The sequence below is a fragment of the Phallusia mammillata genome, chromosome 6 (genome assembly GCF_965637545.1).
Source record: "Phallusia mammillata chromosome 6, kaPhaMamm4.hap1.1, whole genome shotgun sequence".
Taxonomy (NCBI): Eukaryota; Metazoa; Chordata; class Ascidiacea; order Phlebobranchia; family Ascidiidae; genus Phallusia; species Phallusia mammillata.
Window position 1 is genome coordinate 419,640 of NC_137257.1, and position 21,934 is coordinate 441,573.

At 36.3% G+C, this 21,934-nt stretch overlaps 1 protein-coding gene and 2 long non-coding RNA genes across 9 annotated transcripts in view; 1 reads left to right on the top strand and 2 right to left on the bottom strand.

Moving 5' to 3' along the window:
* Positions 1–12,503, bottom strand: part of LOC145234030 (uncharacterized) — a 26,283-nt gene extending 13,780 nt beyond the window's left edge. The window contains exons 1-6 of the long non-coding RNA XR_013861252.1: positions 10,773–12,503; positions 9,462–10,438; positions 9,025–9,127; positions 7,787–7,890; positions 7,350–7,452; positions 1,913–2,016 (exon numbers count right to left, since the gene is read on the bottom strand). This is a non-coding gene — a long non-coding RNA (uncharacterized LOC145234030). The remainder of the gene's footprint in view (positions 1–1,912; positions 2,017–7,349; positions 7,453–7,786; positions 7,891–9,024; positions 9,128–9,461; positions 10,439–10,772) is intronic.
* Positions 12,503–20,609, bottom strand: LOC145234025 (ankyrin and armadillo repeat-containing protein-like). 7 transcript variants are annotated; one of them, XR_013861243.1, is made up of 15 exons: positions 20,525–20,609; positions 20,069–20,236; positions 19,609–19,662; positions 18,973–19,175; positions 18,465–18,562; positions 18,163–18,267; positions 17,911–18,094; positions 17,479–17,638; positions 17,285–17,422; positions 16,944–17,123; positions 16,675–16,729; positions 15,839–16,619; positions 14,806–15,045; positions 13,471–13,658; positions 12,503–12,595 (listed from the first exon to the last, which is right to left on the bottom strand). XR_013861243.1 is itself a non-coding variant. In XM_080098799.1 (12 exons), exons 8-12 carry the CDS (start codon positions 17,546–17,548, stop codon positions 16,550–16,552), a joined length of 513 nt encoding a protein of 170 aa, XP_079954925.1. In that variant the 5' UTR covers positions 17,549–17,638; positions 17,911–18,094; positions 18,163–18,267; positions 18,465–18,562; positions 18,973–19,175; positions 19,609–19,675; positions 20,069–20,236; positions 20,525–20,609; the 3' UTR covers positions 15,540–16,549. The 7 variants fall into 7 exon arrangements, 1 of the variants encoding a protein (XP_079954925.1); XR_013861242.1 differs by having other exon boundaries at positions 19,003–19,175; positions 19,609–19,675; XR_013861241.1 differs by having other exon boundaries at positions 19,609–19,675.
* Positions 19,170–21,624, top strand: LOC145234032 (uncharacterized). The gene is made up of 2 exons (XR_013861254.1): positions 19,170–19,225; positions 19,308–21,624. It is a non-coding gene; the product is annotated as an uncharacterized LOC145234032 (long non-coding RNA).
* The last annotated feature ends 310 nt before the right edge of the window (positions 21,625–21,934 follow it).

The following is a 21,934-nucleotide window of genomic DNA, read 5'->3' on the forward strand; positions in this document are numbered from 1 at the left end:
GGCAAGTGTCAGCTACACTTGACCATGAAAATTTGTTTCCGGGCCAAACATAAACAGCACAGCAATGCAGGCTAGTTATAAACAACAAAATTATGTATGCCATTCTAGTGTATCACCCCTGGTGGAAAAGATTTTATGATGACAAAAAACTCACTATCATGGTAATTGATCATTTCAGGGTTCCCGCACAATTTTCGTTCACAAATTCCATGACTTTTCCAAAACTTTTCAAGGAAAAAAAAATTTTTTTCATAACTTATTCGAAACAAATCGAGTTATTCCCATCGTGAAACTTATAAAGAGGCTTTGGTAGATGCAGCCAATTTGCCATACTTGCAACGAATATACAAACATTACGTAATTTGATATTCCTATCCCTATCTGGCATTTTTTGGGTAAAACAGTTGCCAAATTCCATACTTTTTCAAGGACTTTTGCAAGAGTTGGCCTTTTTCAAAACTTTTACAGGCCTTAAAAATACAAATTTAAATTCCATAACTTTTCCAGGTTTTCCATACCTGCAGGAACCCTGTCATTTGCAAAAAAGTTTATACCTAAAACCATTGCTTTTTTAATGTCCTTATAGAGCAAAACCAAATACCGTATAAATGTAGGGGTGCATTCACGAAGAAAAGAATCTGTCAGTAAATCCAAGCTATGATTCAAATGTCTCTATGTATGCGTCCTTTGGCGACTTTGCACGCCTGTAATAAGAATACAAAAAGACATTTAGAAGTGAAATCAAAGTTTAAAATGCACATGTGGCTTTACCAAGCTTATAGTTCTCAAGAATATTTTGTGGCAAGTGTCAGCTACACTTGACCATGAAAATTTGTTTCCGGGCCAAACATAAACAGCACAGCAATGCAGGCTAGTTAGAAACAACAAAATTATGTATGCCATTCTAGTCTATCACCCCTGGTGAAAAAGATTTCATGATGACAAAAAACTCACTATCATGGTAATTGATCATTTGCAAAAAAGTTTATACCTAAAACCATTGCTTTTTTAATGTCCTTATAGAGCAAAACCAAATACCGTATAAATGTAGGGGTGCATTCACGAACAAAAGAATCTGTCAGTAAATCCAAGCTATGATTCAAATGTCTGTATGTATGTGTCCTTTGGCGACTTTGCACGCCTGTAACAAGATTACAAAAAGACATTTAGAAGTGAAATCAAAGTTTAAAATGCACATGTGGCTTTACCAAGCTTATAGTTCTCAAGAATATTTTGTGGCAAGTGTCAGCTACACTTGACCATGAAAATTTGTTTCCGGGCCAAACATAAACAGCACAGCAATGCAGGCTATTTATAAACAACAAAATTATGTATGCCATTCTAGTCTATCACCCCTGGTAAAAAAGATTTCATGATGACAAAAAACTCACTATCATGGTAATTGATCATTTGCAAAAAAGTTGATACCTAAAACTATTGCTTTTTTAATGTCCTTATAGAGCAAAACCAAATACCGTATAAATGTAGGGGTGCATTCACGAAAAAAAGAATCTGTCAGTAAATCCAAGCTATGATTGAAATGTCTGTATGTATGTGTCCTCCGGCTACTTTGCACGCCTGTAATAAGAATACAAAAAGACATTTAGAAGTGAAATCAAAGTTTAAAATGCACATGTGGCTTAACCAAGCTTATAGTTCTCAAGAATATTTTGTGGCAAGTGTCAGCTACACTTGACCATGAAAATTTATTTCCGGGCCAAACATAAACAGCACAGCAATGCAGGCTAGTTATAAACAACAAAATTATGTATGCCATTCTAGTGTATCACCCCTGGTAAAAAAGATTTCATGATGACAAAAAACTCACTATCATGGTAATTGATCATTTGCAAAAAAGTTTATGCCTAAAACCATTGCTTTTTTAATGTCCTTATAGAGCAAAACCAAATACCGTATAAATGTGGGGGTGCATTCACGAAGAAAAGAATATGTCAGTAAATCCAAGCTATGATTCAAATGTCTGTATGTATGTGGCCTTTTGGCGACTTTGCACGCCTGTAATAAGAATACAAAAAGACATTTAGAAGTGAAATCAAAGTTTAAAATGCACATGTGACTTTACCAAGCTTATAGTTCTCAAGAATATTTTGGGGCAAGTGTCAGCTACACTTGACCATGAAAATTTGTTTCCGGGCCAAACATAAACAGCACAGCAATGCAGGCTAGTTTTAAACCACAAAATTATGTATGCCATTCTAGTCTATCACCCCTGGTGAAAAAGATTTCATGATGACAAAAAACTCACTATCATGGTAATTGATCATTTGCAAAAAAGTTGATACCTAAAACCATTGCTTTTTTAATGTCCTTATAGAGCAAAACCAAATACCATATAAATGTAGGGGTGCATTCACGAAGAAAAGAATCTGTCAGTAAATCCCAGCTATCATTCAAATGTCTGCATGTATGTGTCCTTTGGCGACTTTGCACGCCTGTAAAGAGAATACAAAAAGACATTTAGAAGTGAAATCAAAGTTTAAAATGCACATGTGGCTTTACCAAGCTTATAGTTCTCAAGAATATTTTATGGCAAGTGTCAGCTACACTTGACCATGAAAATTTGTTTCCGGGCCAAACATAAACAGCACAGCAATGCAGGCTAGTTAGAAACAACAAAATTATGTATGCCATTCTAGTGTATCACCCCTGGTGAAAAAAATTTTATGATGACAAAAAACTCACTATCATGGTAATTGATCATTTCAGGGTTCCCGCACAATTTTCGTTCACAAATTCCATGACTTTTCCAAAACTTTTCAAGAAAAAAAAAATTTTTTTCATAACTTATTCGAAACAAATCGAGTTATTCCCATCGTGAAACTTGTAAAGAGGCTTTGGTAGATGCAGCCAATTTGCCATACTTGCAACGAATATACAAACATTACGTAATTTGATATTCCTATCCCTATCTGGCATTTTTTGGGTAAAACAGTTGCCAAATTCCATACTTTTTCAAGGACTTTTGCAAGAGTTGGCCTTTTTCAAAACTTTTACAGGCCTTAAAAATACAAATTTAAATTCCATAACTTTTCCAGGTTTTCCATACCTGCAGGAACCCTGTCATTTGCAAAAAAGTTTATACCTAAAACCATTGCTTTTTTAATGTCCTTATAGAGCAAAACCAAATACCGTATAAATGTAGGGGTGCATTCACGAAGAAAAGAATCTGTCAGTAAATCCAAGCTATGATTCAAATGTCTGTATGTATGTGGCCTTTGGCGACTTTGCACGCCTGTAATAAGAATACAAAAAGACATTTAGAAGTGAAATCAAAGTTTAAAAAGCACATGTGGCTTTACCAAGCTTTTAGTTCTCAAGAATATTTTGTGGCAAGTGTCAGCTACACTTGACTATGAAAATTTGTTTCCGGGCCAAACATAAACAGCACAGCAATGCAGGCTAGTTATAAACAACAAAATTATGTATGCCATTCTAGTGTATCACCCCTGGTGAAAAAGATTTCATGATGACAAAAAACTCACTATCATGGTAATTGATCATTTGCAAAAACGTTTATACCTAAAACCATTGCTTTTTTAATGTCCTTATAGAGCAAAACCAAATACCGTATAAATGTAGGGGTGCATTCACGAAGAAAAGAATCTGTCAGTAAATCCAAGCTATGATTCAAATGTCTGTAAGTATGTGTCCTTTGGCGACTTTGCACGCCTGTAACAAGATTACAAAAAGACATTTAGAAGTGAAATCAAAGTTTAAAATGCACAAGTGGCTTTACCAAGCTTATAGTTCTCAAGAATATTTTGTGGCAAGTGTCAGCTACACTTGACCATGAAAATTTGTTTCCGGGCCAAACATAAACAGCACAGCAATGCAGGCTAGTTATAAACAACAAAATTATGTATGCCATTCTAGTCTATCACCCCTGGTAAAAAAGATTTCATGATGACAAAAAACTCACTATCATGGTAATTGATCATTTGCAAAAAAGTTGATACCTAAAACCATTGCTTTTTTAATGTCCTTATAGAGCAAAACCAAATACCGTATAAATGTAGGGGTGCATTCACGAAGAAAAGAATCTGTCAGTAAATCCAAGCTATGATTCAAATGTCTGTATGTATGTGTCCTTTGGCGACTTTGCACGCCTGCAATAAGAATACAAAAAGACATTTAGAAGTGAAATCAAAGTTTAAAATGCACATGTGGCTTTACCAAGCTTATAGTTCTCAAGAATATTTTGTGGCAAGTGTCAGCTACACTTGACCATGAAAATTTATTTCCGGGCCAAACATAAACAGCACAGCAATGCAGGCTAGTTATAAACAACAAAATTATGTATGCCATTCTAGTCTATCACCCCTGGTAAAAAAGATACCATGATGACAAAAAACTCACTATCATGGTAATTGATCATTTGCAAAAAAGTTGATACCTAAAACCATTGCTTTTTTAATGTCCTTATAGAGCAAAACCAAATACCGTATAAATGTAGGGGTGCATTCACGAAGAAAAGAATCTGTCAGTAAATCCAAGCTATGATTCAACTGTCTGTATGTATGTGTCCTTTGGCGACTTTGCACACCTGTAACAAGATTACAAAAAGACATTTAGAAGTGAAATCAAAGTTTAAAATGCACATGTGGCTTTACCAAGCTTATAGTTCTCAAGAATATTTTGTGGCAAGTGTCAGCTACACTTGACCATGAAAATTTGTTTCCGGGCCAAACATAAACAGCACAGCAATGCAGGCTAGTTTTAAACAACAAAATTATGTATGCCATTCTAGTCTATCACCCCTGGTGAAAAAGATTTCATAATGACAAAAAACGCACTATCATGGTAATTGATCATTTGCAAAAAAGTTGATACCTAAAACTATTGCTTTTTTAATGTCCTTATAGAGCAAAACCAAATACCGTATAAATGTAGGGGTGCATTCACGAAGAAAAGAATCTGTCAGTAAATCCAAGCTATGATTCAACTGTCTGTATGTATGTGTCCTTTGGCGACTTTGCACGCCTGTAATAAAAATACAAAAAGACATTTAGAAGTGAAATCAAAGTTTTTTCTTAGTAAACTGAAAAACTGAGTCATCGGCAGACAATGTTTCCAAGTTAAATTGAAACTCAAACTTTTACAATATTATTCCAAAAACGAGTTACCAAACGATTTTGTCTTTGATCTTCATAATTTTGCGACAAAACGACCAAAAACAGTCTCAACTTTTGAGATAAAAAATTTCGCCACGTCTGTTTACAAACAGCTGATCGCTGATGACGCAATGTTTATTTTCACAGTTGTTCAATAAATATGTTTCGCGCTCAATATTTTTCGAAAATAAATGCATATTAACGAACTCCTGAACTTGCTATTCCATCGAGGCGTAAAAGTTTAACTTGCAAATCACTTTTGCAGCAAAAAGACGCACTACTATCGTTCTTAGGCCAATGAAACGGTACTTCTTTATTTGAGTTTGCATTCGGCAAAACGTCATCACGCGATCAATTTTTTCAAAAAAAAGAATTTATTACCCATTTATTGGCAGAAAACAAAATCGGACATAGCAAGCAGTAGCTCAATTTCGGCACTGGAAACTTCTGGAAAAATTTTAAGTCATAACTAAACACTGAAATCATATTTGCCAAACTCATGAATTATTGCGTCACGTTAATTAGATTCAGAAAACTTCACTAATAAAGTTTTTAAACAACTTCGGCAAATTAAAACACAAAATATTATTCTAACTCCAAAAGTGCAATTTTTTCCCCAAATTCATGCCACAATTGATAACAAAGTATTTTTTTATGGTATCACTTTTCATGACATTGTCATTAGTGCGTGACCAAATTTCCACAAAAAGCTTGTAAACAAACATTTTTGACAAATCTCAACGGTTTCATGTGATTTTATGGACTCCTTTTGTTCTATGTTTAAATCAATCTCTATCTGCCTTCTCAAGAAACAACGTAAACATAATCAAGAGATACTTTACAAAATGCAAAACACCACTGATCAATCTAGAAGAAACTTTATTCACGCCAAAAACATGCAACAGATTTTGAACACAGGCGAAAACATACAAAATAGTATCGACTAAAAAATGACATTTCATTTACTGAAAGCATGCCTTCTACAAAACACACCTTCTATTAAAACTATTTCAGCAACCTTACTGTCTGAAGCGATGCAATGTCAAATGTTTTCAAGCAGGCAGGTTTGTGAAATCAAGGGACACACTAATGAACATATACAGCAATTAGGCTACAAATACAAAGTAGAAACAACAATTGGTGCTGAAAGGATAGGGGTTTGTATCCACATAAGTAAGCCTGTTTGAATCAAAACATAAAAATAACGGCTGGAATTTGAATGTAAGATGTCTTATCAAATGTTACCTTCTGAGACCAACACATAACCCAGAAATGAAAAACGGAAAGACACAATCCCAGTACTATACTCACATGTGGCTTAAAGAGTGCAAATCTGAAAGTATGTTTTATGACGGGTTTCAATTACACAGCTTTGAAAACTTACAGCGAAGAAAAGATGTGGAACCCCTGGGTTTAGCATATGTATCCTTCGGCTACTTTGCACGCCTGTAATAAGAATACAAAAAGACATTTAGAAGTGAAATCAAAGTTTAAAATGCACATGTGGCTTTACCAAGCTTATAGTTCTCAACAATATTTTGTGGCAAGTGTCAGCTACACTTGACCATGAAAATTTGTTTCCGGGCCAAACATAAACAGCACAGCAATGCAGGCTAGTTAGAAACAACAAAATTATGTATGCCATTCTAGTCTATCACCCCTGGTGAAAAAGATTTCATGATGACAAAAAACTCACTATCATGGTAATTGATCATTTGCAAAAAAGTTTATACCTAAAACCATTGCTTTTTTAATGTCCTTATAGAGCAAAACCAAATACCGTATAAATGTAGGGGTGCATTCACGAACAAAAGAATCTGTCAGTAAATCCAAGCTATGATTCAAATGTCTGTATGTATGTGTCCTTTGGCGACTTTGCACGCCTGTAACAAGATTACAAAAAGACATTTAGAAGTGAAATCAAAGTTTAAAATGCACATGTGGCTTTACCAAGCTTATAGTTCTCAAGAATATTTTGTGGCAAGTGTCAGCTACACTTGACCATGAAAATTTGTTTCCGGGCCAAACATAAACAGCACAGCAATGCAGGCTATTTATAAACAACAAAATTATGTATGCCATTCTAGTCTATCACCCCTGGTAAAAAAGATTTCATGATGACAAAAAACTCACTATCATGGTAATTGATCATTTGCAAAAAAGTTGATACCTAAAACTATTGCTTTTTTAATGTCCTTATAGAGCAAAACCAAATACCGTATAAATGTAGGGGTGCATTCACGAAAAAAAGAATCTGTCAGTAAATCCAAGCTATGATTGAAATGTCTGTATGTATGTGTCCTCCGGCTACTTTGCACGCCTGTAATAAGAATACAAAAAGACATTTAGAAGTGAAATCAAAGTTTAAAATGCACATGTGGCTTAACCAAGCTTATAGTTCTCAAGAATATTTTGTGGCAAGTGTCAGCTACACTTGACCATGAAAATTTATTTCCGGGCCAAACATAAACAGCACAGCAATGCAGGCTAGTTATAAACAACAAAATTATGTATGCCATTCTAGTGTATCACCCCTGGTAAAAAAGATTTCATGATGACAAAAAACTCACTATCATGGTAATTGATCATTTGCAAAAAAGTTTATGCCTAAAACCATTGCTTTTTTAATGTCCTTATAGAGCAAAACCAAATACCGTATAAATGTGGGGGTGCATTCACGAAGAAAAGAATATGTCAGTAAATCCAAGCTATGATTCAAATGTCTGTATGTATGTGGCCTTTTGGCGACTTTGCACGCCTGTAATAAGAATACAAAAAGACATTTAGAAGTGAAATCAAAGTTTAAAATGCACATGTGACTTTACCAAGCTTATAGTTCTCAAGAATATTTTGGGGCAAGTGTCAGCTACACTTGACCATGAAAATTTGTTTCCGGGCCAAACATAAACAGCACAGCAATGCAGGCTAGTTTTAAACCACAAAATTATGTATGCCATTCTAGTCTATCACCCCTGGTGAAAAAGATTTCATGATGACAAAAAACTCACTATCATGGTAATTGATCATTTGCAAAAAAGTTGATACCTAAAACCATTGCTTTTTTAATGTCCTTATAGAGCAAAACCAAATACCATATAAATGTAGGGGTGCATTCACGAAGAAAAGAATCTGTCAGTAAATCCCAGCTATCATTCAAATGTCTGCATGTATGTGTCCTTTGGCGACTTTGCACGCCTGTAAAGAGAATACAAAAAGACATTTAGAAGTGAAATCAAAGTTTAAAATGCACATGTGGCTTTACCAAGCTTATAGTTCTCAAGAATATTTTATGGCAAGTGTCAGCTACACTTGACCATGAAAATTTGTTTCCGGGCCAAACATAAACAGCACAGCAATGCAGGCTAGTTAGAAACAACAAAATTATGTATGCCATTCTAGTGTATCACCCCTGGTGAAAAAAATTTTATGATGACAAAAAACTCACTATCATGGTAATTGATCATTTCAGGGTTCCCGCACAATTTTCGTTCACAAATTCCATGACTTTTCCAAAACTTTTCAAGAAAAAAAAAATTTTTTTCATAACTTATTCGAAACAAATCGAGTTATTCCCATCGTGAAACTTGTAAAGAGGCTTTGGTAGATGCAGCCAATTTGCCATACTTGCAACGAATATACAAACATTACGTAATTTGATATTCCTATCCCTATCTGGCATTTTTTGGGTAAAACAGTTGCCAAATTCCATACTTTTTCAAGGACTTTTGCAAGAGTTGGCCTTTTTCAAAACTTTTACAGGCCTTAAAAATACAAATTTAAATTCCATAACTTTTCCAGGTTTTCCATACCTGCAGGAACCCTGTCATTTGCAAAAAAGTTTATACCTAAAACCATTGCTTTTTTAATGTCCTTATAGAGCAAAACCAAATACCGTATAAATGTAGGGGTGCATTCACGAAAAAAAGAATCTGTCAGTAAATCCAAGCTATGATTCAAATGTCTGTATGTATGTGGCCTTTGGCGACTTTGCACGCCTGTAATAAGAATACAAAAAGACATTTAGAAGTGAAATCAAAGTTTAAAAAGCACATGTGGCTTTACCAAGCTTTTAGTTCTCAAGAATATTTTGTGGCAAGTGTCAGCTACACTTGACTATGAAAATTTGTTTCCGGGCCAAACATAAACAGCACAGCAATGCAGGCTAGTTATAAACAACAAAATTATGTATGCCATTCTAGTGTATCACCCCTGGTGAAAAAGATTTCATGATGACAAAAAACTCACTATCATGGTAATTGATCATTTGCAAAAACGTTTATACCTAAAACCATTGCTTTTTTAATGTCCTTATAGAGCAAAACCAAATACCGTATAAATGTAGGGGTGCATTCACGAAGAAAAGAATCTGTCAGTAAATCCAAGCTATGATTCAAATGTCTGTAAGTATGTGTCCTTTGGCGACTTTGCACGCCTGTAACAAGATTACAAAAAGACATTTAGAAGTGAAATCAAAGTTTAAAATGCACAAGTGGCTTTACCAAGCTTATAGTTCTCAAGAATATTTTGTGGCAAGTGTCAGCTACACTTGACCATGAAAATTTGTTTCCGGGCCAAACATAAACAGCACAGCAATGCAGGCTAGTTATAAACAACAAAATTATGTATGCCATTCTAGTCTATCACCCCTGGTAAAAAAGATTTCATGATGACAAAAAACTCACTATCATGGTAATTGATCATTTGCAAAAAAGTTGATACCTAAAACCATTGCTTTTTTAATGTCCTTATAGAGCAAAACCAAATACCGTATAAATGTAGGGGTGCATTCACGAAGAAAAGAATCTGTCAGTAAATCCAAGCTATGATTCAAATGTCTGTATGTATGTGTCCTTTGGCGACTTTGCACGCCTGCAATAAGAATACAAAAAGACATTTAGAAGTGAAATCAAAGTTTAAAATGCACATGTGGCTTTACCAAGCTTATAGTTCTCAAGAATATTTTGTGGCAAGTGTCAGCTACACTTGACCATGAAAATTTATTTCCGGGCCAAACATAAACAGCACAGCAATGCAGGCTAGTTATAAACAACAAAATTATGTATGCCATTCTAGTCTATCACCCCTGGTAAAAAAGATACCATGATGACAAAAAACTCACTATCATGGTAATTGATCATTTGCAAAAAAGTTGATACCTAAAACCATTGCTTTTTTAATGTCCTTATAGAGCAAAACCAAATACCGTATAAATGTAGGGGTGCATTCACGAAGAAAAGAATCTGTCAGTAAATCCAAGCTATGATTCAACTGTCTGTATGTATGTGTCCTTTGGCGACTTTGCACACCTGTAACAAGATTACAAAAAGACATTTAGAAGTGAAATCAAAGTTTAAAATGCACATGTGGCTTTACCAAGCTTATAGTTCTCAAGAATATTTTGTGGCAAGTGTCAGCTACACTTGACCATGAAAATTTGTTTCCGGGCCAAACATAAACAGCACAGCAATGCAGGCTAGTTTTAAACAACAAAATTATGTATGCCATTCTAGTCTATCACCCCTGGTGAAAAAGATTTCATAATGACAAAAAACGCACTATCATGGTAATTGATCATTTGCAAAAAAGTTGATACCTAAAACTATTGCTTTTTTAATGTCCTTATAGAGCAAAACCAAATACCGTATAAATGTAGGGGTGCATTCACGAAGAAAAGAATCTGTCAGTAAATCCAAGCTATGATTCAACTGTCTGTATGTATGTGTCCTTTGGCGACTTTGCACGCCTGTAATAAAAATACAAAAAGACATTTAGAAGTGAAATCAAAGTTTTTTCTTAGTAAACTGAAAAACTGAGTCATCGGCAGACAATGTTTCCAAGTTAAATTGAAACTCAAACTTTTAGAATATTATTCCAAAAACGAGTTACCAAACGATTTTGTCTTCGATCTTCATAATTTTGCGACAAAACGACCAAAAACAGTCTCAACTTTTAAGATAAAAATTTTCGCCATATCTGTTTACAAACAGCTGATCGCTGATGACGCAATGTTTATTTTTACAGTTGTTCAATAAATATGTTTCGCGCTCAATATTTTTCGAAAATAAATGCATATTAACGAACTCCTGAACTTGCTATTCCATCGAAGCGTATCAGTTTAACTTGCAAATCACTTTTGCAGCAAAAAGACGCACTACTATCGTTCTTAAGCCAATGAAACGGTACTTCTTTATTTGGGTTTGCATTCGGCAAAACGTCATGACGCGATCAATTTTTTTAAAAAAGAATTTATTACCCATTGATTGGCACAAAACAAAACCAGACATAGCAAGCAGTAGCTCAATTTCGGCAATTTAAAAAAAAAATTTAAGTCATAACTAAACACTGAAATCATATTTGCCAAACTTATGAATTATTGCGTCACGTTAATTAGATTCAGAAAACTTTACCAATAAAGTCATTAAACAACTGCGGTAAATTAAAACATAAAATATTATTTTAACTCCAAAATTGCAATTTTTTCCCCAAATTCATGCCGCAATTGATAACAAAGTATTTTTTATGGTATCACTTTTCATGATATGGTCGTTAGTGCGTGACCAAATTTCCACAAAAAGCTTGTCAACAATCATTTTTTGACAAATCTCAATGTTTACATGTGATTTTATGGATTCCTTTTATTCTATGTTTAAATAAATCTCTGCCTGCCTTCTCAAGTACCAACACAAACATAATAAACTTTATTAACGCCAAAAACATGCAACAGATTTTGAACACAAGCGAAAACATACAAAATAAGATCGACTAAAATAAGACATTTCATTTACTGGAAGCATGCCTTCTACAAAACACACCTTCTATTAAAACTATTTCAGCAACCTTACTGTCTGAAGCGATGCAATGTCAAATGTTTTTAAGCAGGCAGGTTTGTGAAATCAAGGGACACACTAATGAACACATACAGCACTTAGACTACAAATACAAAGTAGAAATAACTTAAACAATTGGTGCAGAAAACATAGGGGTTTATATCTACATAAGTTAGCCTGTTTGAATCAAAACATAAAAATAACAGCTTGAATTTAAATGTAACATGTCTTATCAAATGTTAACTTCTGAGACCAACACATTAACCCAGAAATGAAAAACGGAAAGACACAGTCCCAGTACTATACGCACACATGGCGTAAAGAGTGTAAATTTGTAAAGTATATTTTATAATGGGCTTCGATTAAACAGCTTCAAAAACCTACAGTGAAGAAAAAGGTGCAAAAACCAGGGGTTCCAGTACTTTGCCATAACACAAAACACTTGCTGTAAAAACTTGCATACCCGACACATTAAACCAACAATGCTCTGGTGGATATTCTTAAAAATACCGTATAAAAGTGTGTGTGTGTGGGGGGGGGGGGGGGGGGGGGGGGGACAAAGAAAATAATCCATCAGTAAATCCATGCTATGACTCAAATGTTGGTATGTATGTGTCCTTCTGCTACTTTGCAAGCCTGAAATAAGAACACAAAAAGACATTTAGAAATAAAATCAAAGTTCAAAATGTAAATATGGCTTTACCAAGCATATACTGGTCAAAAATATTTAGCGGCAAGGGTCAGCCTACACTTGGCTAAGAAAATTGGTTTCCAGGCCAAACATAAACAGCTTAGCAATGTGACTTAGTTACAAGCAACAAATTATGTATGCCATTCTAGTCTATCACCCTGGTTTCAAACATTTCATAATGACATAAAACTCACTATCATGGTAATGGATCATTTGCAAACATATTCAAACCTAAAACCATTGCTTTTTTAATGTCCTCATATACCAGGGATGGCGAAGAAGTGACCCGCCACATGAATTTTAGTGACCCACTTGTAGTTTTTTTTAGTGACCCAAATTTAAATATTCATCCGAATCCTTGTTTGCACACATGGATTTGGTAAAATCAAGTGCCAGGAATCGTATTAGCTCGGATATGACTGCTGCGTGTATTAAGCTGAAAACTATCTAGGATTGTAAGACTTGCAGAGAAGATGCAGCAACAAGCGTCTCATTGACATTGACATGTAATAAAATAAGTGACCCACTTTGTTTTCTTTCCGAATTATAATCTCATGTATGACCCATTCCCTGTTATAGACCAAAGTAAATACTAGGGATTGGCCGCACTGAGCCAGAATCAGAGGACTTGCTACCGAGAACTGCATATTTTGGTGCTTGGTGCTCGGCCGAGCAGTTGCACAAACTCACCCGAGCATTAAATTTGCATATATATGCCCATGCATATGAAACTAGTGTTCGAAAGGGTACCCAAAAACAAAAATCACTATAAAGGATTAGAATACAAACAAAAAATGTAGGTGTAATTTACAGTAGTTACCTTGCATAGCTGTTCGAAATTGCAAGGACAACATTTTTGTGCGCATACGCTGGTGGATACTTCTAAACATGCAGCAAAAGCACTGTATGTTGTAGCCTATAGGAGTTTATTGCAATGATTCCTTCCACCTCCTGCATCCAGCAAAGACAACAGCTCACATGGAAAGCGAATTGAACTTATGTGACCACCTGCAACATATACAGAGAGCAGTAAATAAGGCAAACAAATAATGTTTAACGAGAAAATGTGTTATGGTACTATTCGCCAAAGATCCACCTATGAGCCTCTTAAGTATTTGAGGACACTGGTTGAAGAACCTACATGTGCCAAGAAACACTCAACTAATGATTTTTACCATGAATAAATTAATCTGCCTTACAACGCATGGTAAGTACCTACAGCCCCATCGCCTAACTGTGTCAAAACTATTATATACAAACACATTTTTGCTTGCTACTGAGGCATTTACTGATACCGGGCTAGGTGTCATCAAAAAGTCAACCAGCACTATTATGTCTCATTCGAAGAGCTTTATAGTGGAGAAGAGTATGCTACTCCAAACCATGTAGCATATACATTAAAAAAAGTCTTGTACTGCATTTGGCACACACCTTTTTTCCCGGTACAATGTTTAAATTGTTTTTACAAGTTTGGTAACATTCCCAAGTGATAGGACGTATATTACGATTTTTGACTGGTTTACTGTGGACTTGAAAAGGATCACAATACTTCTTCTGCAAGGAAGGGTACCAACCAATGTAATTGTACTTGTGGAAATACATGCGTTCTCCAAACAACATTCATTATCCTTATCAGCAGCAACTCGGATATTCAGAAGCACTCGCTCTTTATCTGGTAGAGAGTCAATTGGTAAAATACCTTGTTTTTGTGTTGGATATGTCTTTTTGTGGCATTCAGTATCCAGTGAGACACCTACACTACACTTTTGCATCTTAACAACTTTTAATCACAAAATAGGGCACATAAAATATAGATAATAGAAGCAGTATCACAAAAATATCTGAAAAATGAACCTGTTTTTTATTATGACCCTGCTTCAAACAAATTACAAAAGGCAAGCACAAAATGAAGAACAAGTAAGGTACTCAACAAGAGCTTTCATTTGAGCTATTACTCAACTTTCTAGCTAGTGTGCTCTTCAAGATATGAGCTTTTAAAGTTGTCGTTACACATGAATGCACATTCGCATACCCCCAAACTGAACCCCCTGTTTTTTATAAACCTGAAAAAACTGTAATGAGGTGATTGAGAATGTCCTAAAGGTTCACCTAACCTACTAAAATGACCACAATATACTACAGCACACAGACCTACCTTTCAGATGCTGAATGTTGTTCCAAAGTCTTGGATTAGAAAGAAAAACTGCCTCAGCCTTTCAAGCCCATAAGCTCCATCTTGGCACGACAGTGATATGAGGTATAGGTGACAGGCAAAAGAAAAATAGAACCCAATCATGTCATAATTTGGGCTGGAGTAGAAGACATGTTTTGGATTTCATTCTCTCCGTTGCACTTTAGATCTTTGGATTGCGTTTATTATTAATCCTCTAGAAATCTAACAAAACATAAGGTACACGGTAAATTCGTAAATAAAATTGTATAAGGCGGAAAACCTTCTTACTAAACTGTAAAACAGGGTCATCGGCAACGACGTTTCCAAGTTAAATTGAAACTCAAAACTTTCAGAATATTATTCCAAAAACGTGTTACCAAACGATTTTGTCTTTAATCTTCATAATTTTGCGACAAAACGACCAAAAACAGTCTCAACTTTGAAGATAAAATATTTCGCCACGTCTGTTTACAAACAGCTGATTAATGACGCAATGTTTATTTTCACAGCTGTTCAATAAATATGTTTCGCGCTCAATATTTTTCGAAAATAAATGCATATTAACGAACTCCTGAACTTTGGGTTCCATCGAGGCGAAAAAGTATAACTTTTAAATCAACTTCGCAGCAAAAAGACGCAATCTGCTATCGTTTTTTACGCTAATGAAAGGTTACTTCTCTATTTGAGTTTGCATTCGGCAAACGGTCATCGCGCGGTCAATTTGTAATAAAAATAGTTTATTACCAATTTATAGGCTTAAAACAAAACCGGACATAGCAAGCAATAGCTCAATTTCGGCACTGGAAACTTCTGGAAAAATGTTACGTCATAACTAAACACTGAAATCATATTTGTCAAACTCATGAATTATTACGTCACATTAATTAGATTGACAAAATCTATGGAGAGGTGAAGTTGAGTTGGATCGCAGAAAAGGAGGTTGAAGGTTCCCAGTTTGTATGTGTGTGTTTTTTAGCTGGGGGTCAATTTTTTTCATTCATTCAAACGAAGTTACCTCGTTCTTTCTTCACATTGTTTGCTGGAACCACATTGCAATAAAAGTACAGGAATCCAACCACTTTATGAATCTGATCATCGTCCTTACTAATCCCGTCTTCCACACTCAACTGCGGCAAACCAACAATGCTTAAAAACACATCGTACAACAAACATGGCGATCACAGTTTCGATGTCGCACTGCTTCGCCGACGAGATGTCATCACTTGCGCTTCTGACGTCATCGAGCCTGTGTTCTGGCACTCACTGGTGCTTCTGGTTATTGCTTGCGTCACATGCGTGCAAAACTTTTGAAAACATCCTAAATTCCGGACTTCGCTTTGGGAAATTCCGGAGGTTTAGAAATTTCCAGGTTAAAGCCCTCCTTCAGGCTGATACAAATTACAATTCATGCCAAACCAACCATTCACGACAAATGTTTGTAGCTAAAGGTAATGTTAACAAAAATAGTGGTGGACGAAAACATAAATTCTGATGCATGATGGTAAAAGAAAGGCATAGATAAAAATATTACACAATATCAAGTAAATGATAAAGTCAAATTAACAAAAGTATCAAAAATCACAGTTGCGACTAAAAAGGTAAAAACTTATGAAATTTAATTGAAATTGTTCACAGTAAATATTCCTTTCGGAAATTAAGCAAAAATAAATGAAAAAAATGTTCTGTGTCCTTAACAGGATGACATCATGATTTAAGACGTCATACTTTACTTCTTTAACGTCACAATTCTATTAGCAGGAGAAATGGATCTTGATCGTAACGATTTGCGTGGATTTCTGCACAAAATATTTGATGAAATTGAAGAAAAGAATGATTGCAAAACTTTCCCACCTGTTCTCATGAGGCCTGTTTGTTGTGGAGCAAGCTGTCTGAGGTCGGGAAATCCCTAAAGTGAAAATCGGTCAATACAAGTCAGTGGTTCCCAACAATATTGTGGTGATTCGCTCCTTTGATAAAATTACGTCTGCGAGCCCACATTATAAAACTTCTCACAGTTCTATCAATTGTGCTGTCTCGTAAATTGAAAACTAATTTTCGCAGCTCTTGTAGTTACTACACTCAGTTTACACACCACTTCTATAAATAGAAAACTGTGTTACTTTTATTGTTGTTAGCGATGGGAAGTCCAATCGTTGCTTGTCGTTTGAATTCCGCCACAAATTCATCGGAAATGCGACCATCTTCCCCCAAATTCACAGTGAGATGTGAATAAACTCCTTCTGTTGCCCTGCAAACTCCCATCAACTCCCAACTTGCTGTTCGGTTGAACGACAAATAACCTGTCAAGTACCAAGTGGGAGATTTTAACCAAACGTACATGTAAAGGACCAAAGTAGGGGGGCTAAGATACAAAATATCGAAAGTTGAGGCTTATTTATTAACGAGCATAGAAGTGCACAAACAGGTAATAATCACTGCTCCAAGTAAACACGAAACCCACCCAAAGCCTGCGCGGCCGACTGCCGAAGCAACTTCTCACTCGAATTAAGTTTCTCCAGCAGTTTTGGTACAGCTCCACATGTCACAATGGCATCGGGCACTCCAGCTCTGGTGTGTGCCAGGGACGCGAGGTAATCCGCTGAAACCGAAAACGCCGTAAATACTTTGCAACAACTAAACTTCCACACGTCACACCTGCCATCACCACCACCTCGTCACGCACCGTGAGAAAATTGACCAGAAACCCGGAAGCTCCGCACTCCATAATCCTCCGCTGGATGTCGCCAGCACCGGACTTGTCCCCCCGACACAGGGAGGCAAGAGTGTTGATGACGTTCACCAAGACATCGACGACCTGATGCAGAAGTGGTATAAGCCGGGTCGCAAATCACTTACATGAAAGCCAGCCCAGAATTCGGGAACAAACAAGTCGGTTTGTAAAATAAACGAGCTCGCTTTGGATTATACAAATAAGAATCAAGCATTCAATTTAACAACCGACTTCACGTATTAATGCAGCACATTTTAAAAGGAATACAAACTAAACGATTTACTGAAGAATCAAATCAACATAACTAAACTGCAGGCCTTAAATTAATAAAAAATTAAATTTCGATGCAAACTCACATCAACTTGCAGAAGTTCCACAAGAAGCCGGATACCACCGTAATCAGCGATGCGCGACGCGTTGTCGTCAACATGAGCGAGATCCGAGAGAACGACAGAATAACGCGATTGGATCTCGCATCTCTCGCCACTCCTCGGTGCCCCGGATCACCATCGTTGCTCGGTTTCAACAGAGAAATCAAAGCTGGACACAAAAGGATAATGTCTCAAACTTCCTTATACAAGAGGGTTGGGTGAATTCCGGGTACCTACTTGGTATTGCGCCAGCATTTCGCACAGAATCCTGTTCTGACATGAGATAAACGGAGCAGGAGCGGATAGGTGAACAATTCTCATCGTCCAAATCCCTGCCGAGTCCTGCAACACAACGAAGCATGAACGGAGTGAGTAGAAGTTATCCACTCAACTTTGCTTAATGCAGAGCAAAAAGTTTGATTTAACATAGCACAACTGCTGATGTGCAAGTTTTGGTTTTATAAAATGAATTGAGACAGTTAAATTATACAACAGCCGTGTGTAGCATCTGCAAAACTTTCAGGAAACATAAAACCGACCAGAATCAACCGACATTGTCGCCGACTTCGGTCTTCTTTTCGGACTTTGAACAGGCAGTGTGACGCATGCGAGTATAACGCATTCAGGTGTTGCCCACCTAGGATGAGAATGAAACAAAGTTGATGGTAAGTAATGCTTTATTATAACCGAACAATATTTGTCCTTAATCGCTTTATATCCGTTTTATATTTATCTGTGTGAACTGACGAGGCCAAAAAATAGATAATCCAACGAAACAGGAGTAAAACGGTCGACTGAGTTTGGCCAACGGTTAATCTTATTTTGCTCGGTAAATTTGTGCGTTTGATTATTTCAGCTCCAAATTTTGCAATAATTTTTTTTACTAAGACCTACTCTATTGCGTCACAATTACTTTTACATCACGTATGTCCAATCAATGACTAAATGACGTGCGATGATTTGTGCCGTAAAACAGTCACGAATATTTTCATGACTTTATTAACAATCCCCCCATGTATAGAAACCCCGGTTAAAACCCTTACATACACGTCATAACATCGGTTTCACGTCACTCACGTGATGACGTAATCGTCGACGCCATCGTTGCAGCGACATCGGGTGGATGTGGTTGTGGTCAGAAAGCGTGACGGTGGAAGATACGTCGCATGTCGCGTGCAGCGCAAGTACGTTCGCGACAGGAGACACACATACGCGCGACATGTGCACAGACAAGACACATTTCACGATTTCTGAAAGGAGAAAAAGAAAAAGAAGTATTTTAACAAACTACAGCGCATTAGTAAGCTAAAGTTTTTACAACGCTTATTAAATTTAAGGAACCAACTGCTTACAAACATACCAACATGTTTTTATGCTAATAGGTTTTACCAGCCGAACGTCACGTGATTAAATCGAGGCAAAATACCGAATAGGTGTTGAAGAACCGATTTTCTTTCTCGGCAAACCAATTGCAGATCGCATGTTTGCAGCTCGAACTGACATTGATCACAACAATAAATTCCCAGGAAATCCCGCTAGTGGTGATATTGATTGACGTGTCCTCAGCAGTTATTGCGCAACGAAAATTCCCAATCCAATATTGGTGGTTTAATTTAAACGCATGTGTTAATAATAGAACATTGATATAAAATTGCTGCAAAATATTATTTTAAAAACACTCACTTTTGTACGATGACATTTTGACCAGTCTTGAAACGAAGAAAATAGACTGACGCACTAAAAACACAAACTGAAAACAAAGCGATAATGTCAATAACTAATGTATTTTATACAAACATTCTATTTTAAAAATTACGGCCTTTTTGTGATGTCGTAAAGAAACTGTACACCACCAAACACTACGTTTAAAAAAATAAAAAAGTGAAAATAATTAAGTAAGATTTTATGCAGCTAGTTAAAAAGCTAATTTTATATTTGAAGTCAGAAAAAGAAATTCGCAAATAATTGAAAACTGGTGGATAAAGCAAAATATAAATTATGAAAATCCTCAACATGTCGTATATTTTACAACTATTAGTATTGAAAATGGTCGTTATAAATATATAATGAAAATGGCCGTTAAAAATATATAGTGTAATTAACTCTATCATCGGCGCTTTCTTATTCCGCCGTCTCAACTCACCTGCAGACAAATCAACAATGCTTAAAAACACATCGTGCAACAAACATGGCGAGTGTCATAAGCGTTTGAAGGCGCACTGCTTCGCCGAGGATGACGTCATCACTGGCGCTCCGTCGTGTGATGTCATCGAATAGTGACAGCGTTCTGGTTCTCACCGGTGCTTCGGTTCTATTGGATCATGTTACAATTCCCATCAGATGACATCGTTAGTGGTTACGTCACATGCGTGCAAAACAAAATGCAGATTAGTGTTCATGTCCGTGAGATAGTTGCGGCGATGACGTCATAATACGAATGAAATTTGCGATGTTATGCACAAAAAAAAGTTGAGAGTAAAACACGTAAAAGAGAAATGCAACAAAGAAAAACAAAAATAGCAAAACATGGTTCATGGTAGGTTCCTAAACTTTAAACCGTGTTTTTATAATCACAAATATTCCATTAACCACGACGAACCTGTAGCTTGGCTTCCTCCATCCGCTTCCAACAAAACGTGCTTTTAACGTCGCAAATCAAATCAGTTTGCCTTTTATATCAACTTCAGCGCCCCTGCAAGGCAGCTTTGGAATCCCGATCTTTCTGCCTGTGGAGTTTTCGGGCAACGATTACTTAATCACTTTACTGCGCGTTTTTGCCGAATAATCGCCCCCTCAGGGACACAACAACTCTTGGTTTACAAACAGTGGAAAGAAGTGAATCAAACCTTAACTTGTGTCAGGTGATGTCACATAAACATAATTAGGACGGACTTGATTCGTGTGATGCACATCAAATCTGTTTTAGCAATTGTCGTTGTTTATAGCTCAGTAAAACGTATTTACTACAACAGTTCTTCCCAACCTTTACAAGCTCGAGGCCATTAAAGAACTAAGAAATGAAAGTCTTGTATACTTTGTTTGTAGCAACTTTAATAAAACATGTTTTTAGTATAATTTCTCTGCGTTTTTGTTACTTTCAACTATTTTCTGGTTTGTTTATCTTTTGTTTGTTTCATTACCTTCATGCACTTTGTTTCTACTTTAAGTTGAAGTATTTTACCCTTGGCACTTTGTGTTCACGTTCGCGCACCACACTTTGTTTCCGTTACTTCCCCTGTCGTTACCCACTGCAAGCATTACAGCTACAATTTCTTATTACCAACCAAAAGATGGTGTTAGGATCAAACTAATTAATCACGTTGCCTTTCGTCATCGATCACATCGCCTTTGGGGGACCGCGGTCCGCGATGGTCACGTGCTAATCTATCCCACGTGATTTCACTTCATACAAACAGTCAGACAACTTTTTAAGGGCATTTTTGTAACATTAAACGCTTTGCTTGTTACGTTTGCGTAGAGTTCCAATCCAAAAGTTCCCAAAACAAAAACCAAGCCAACATTTCGGTCAATCACTTGAATTCATTTGACCAAACGGTCACAACTTTCCTCAGATTCTGATAAACATCGGTGTTTTAGTGTCACAACTGTTTGTACATACCTTGTCATTTTGTTGTCGGTTTTTATGCAGGTTGTGTGCAACCAATCAATTGTGAATAGAAAGTGAAATTACGGCTCAAACTTGGTAAAGTTTAAACTTCTAGACTGGTTTCAAAAAAGCCCAAATAGTCTGCCTCGACGTAGAGCGCTAAACTAGCATTTTTATTTTAATATTTTTTGAGTTTACTGCGCCAAACTTTCCGAGGTGTGCTTTACCGCATTGTATGATTGTTTCAAAACAAGGTTATTGTGAAAATTAAACAACGCGTTTAAACACCTGCCTCCAATCCGGGATTTGGTAAATGAACAGCAACGGTAAATGCCACAACGATAAATGCCAGTTCCCAGCAGTCACATAACTTAGTAACAAAATTTTGCAAAAAAAAACCAT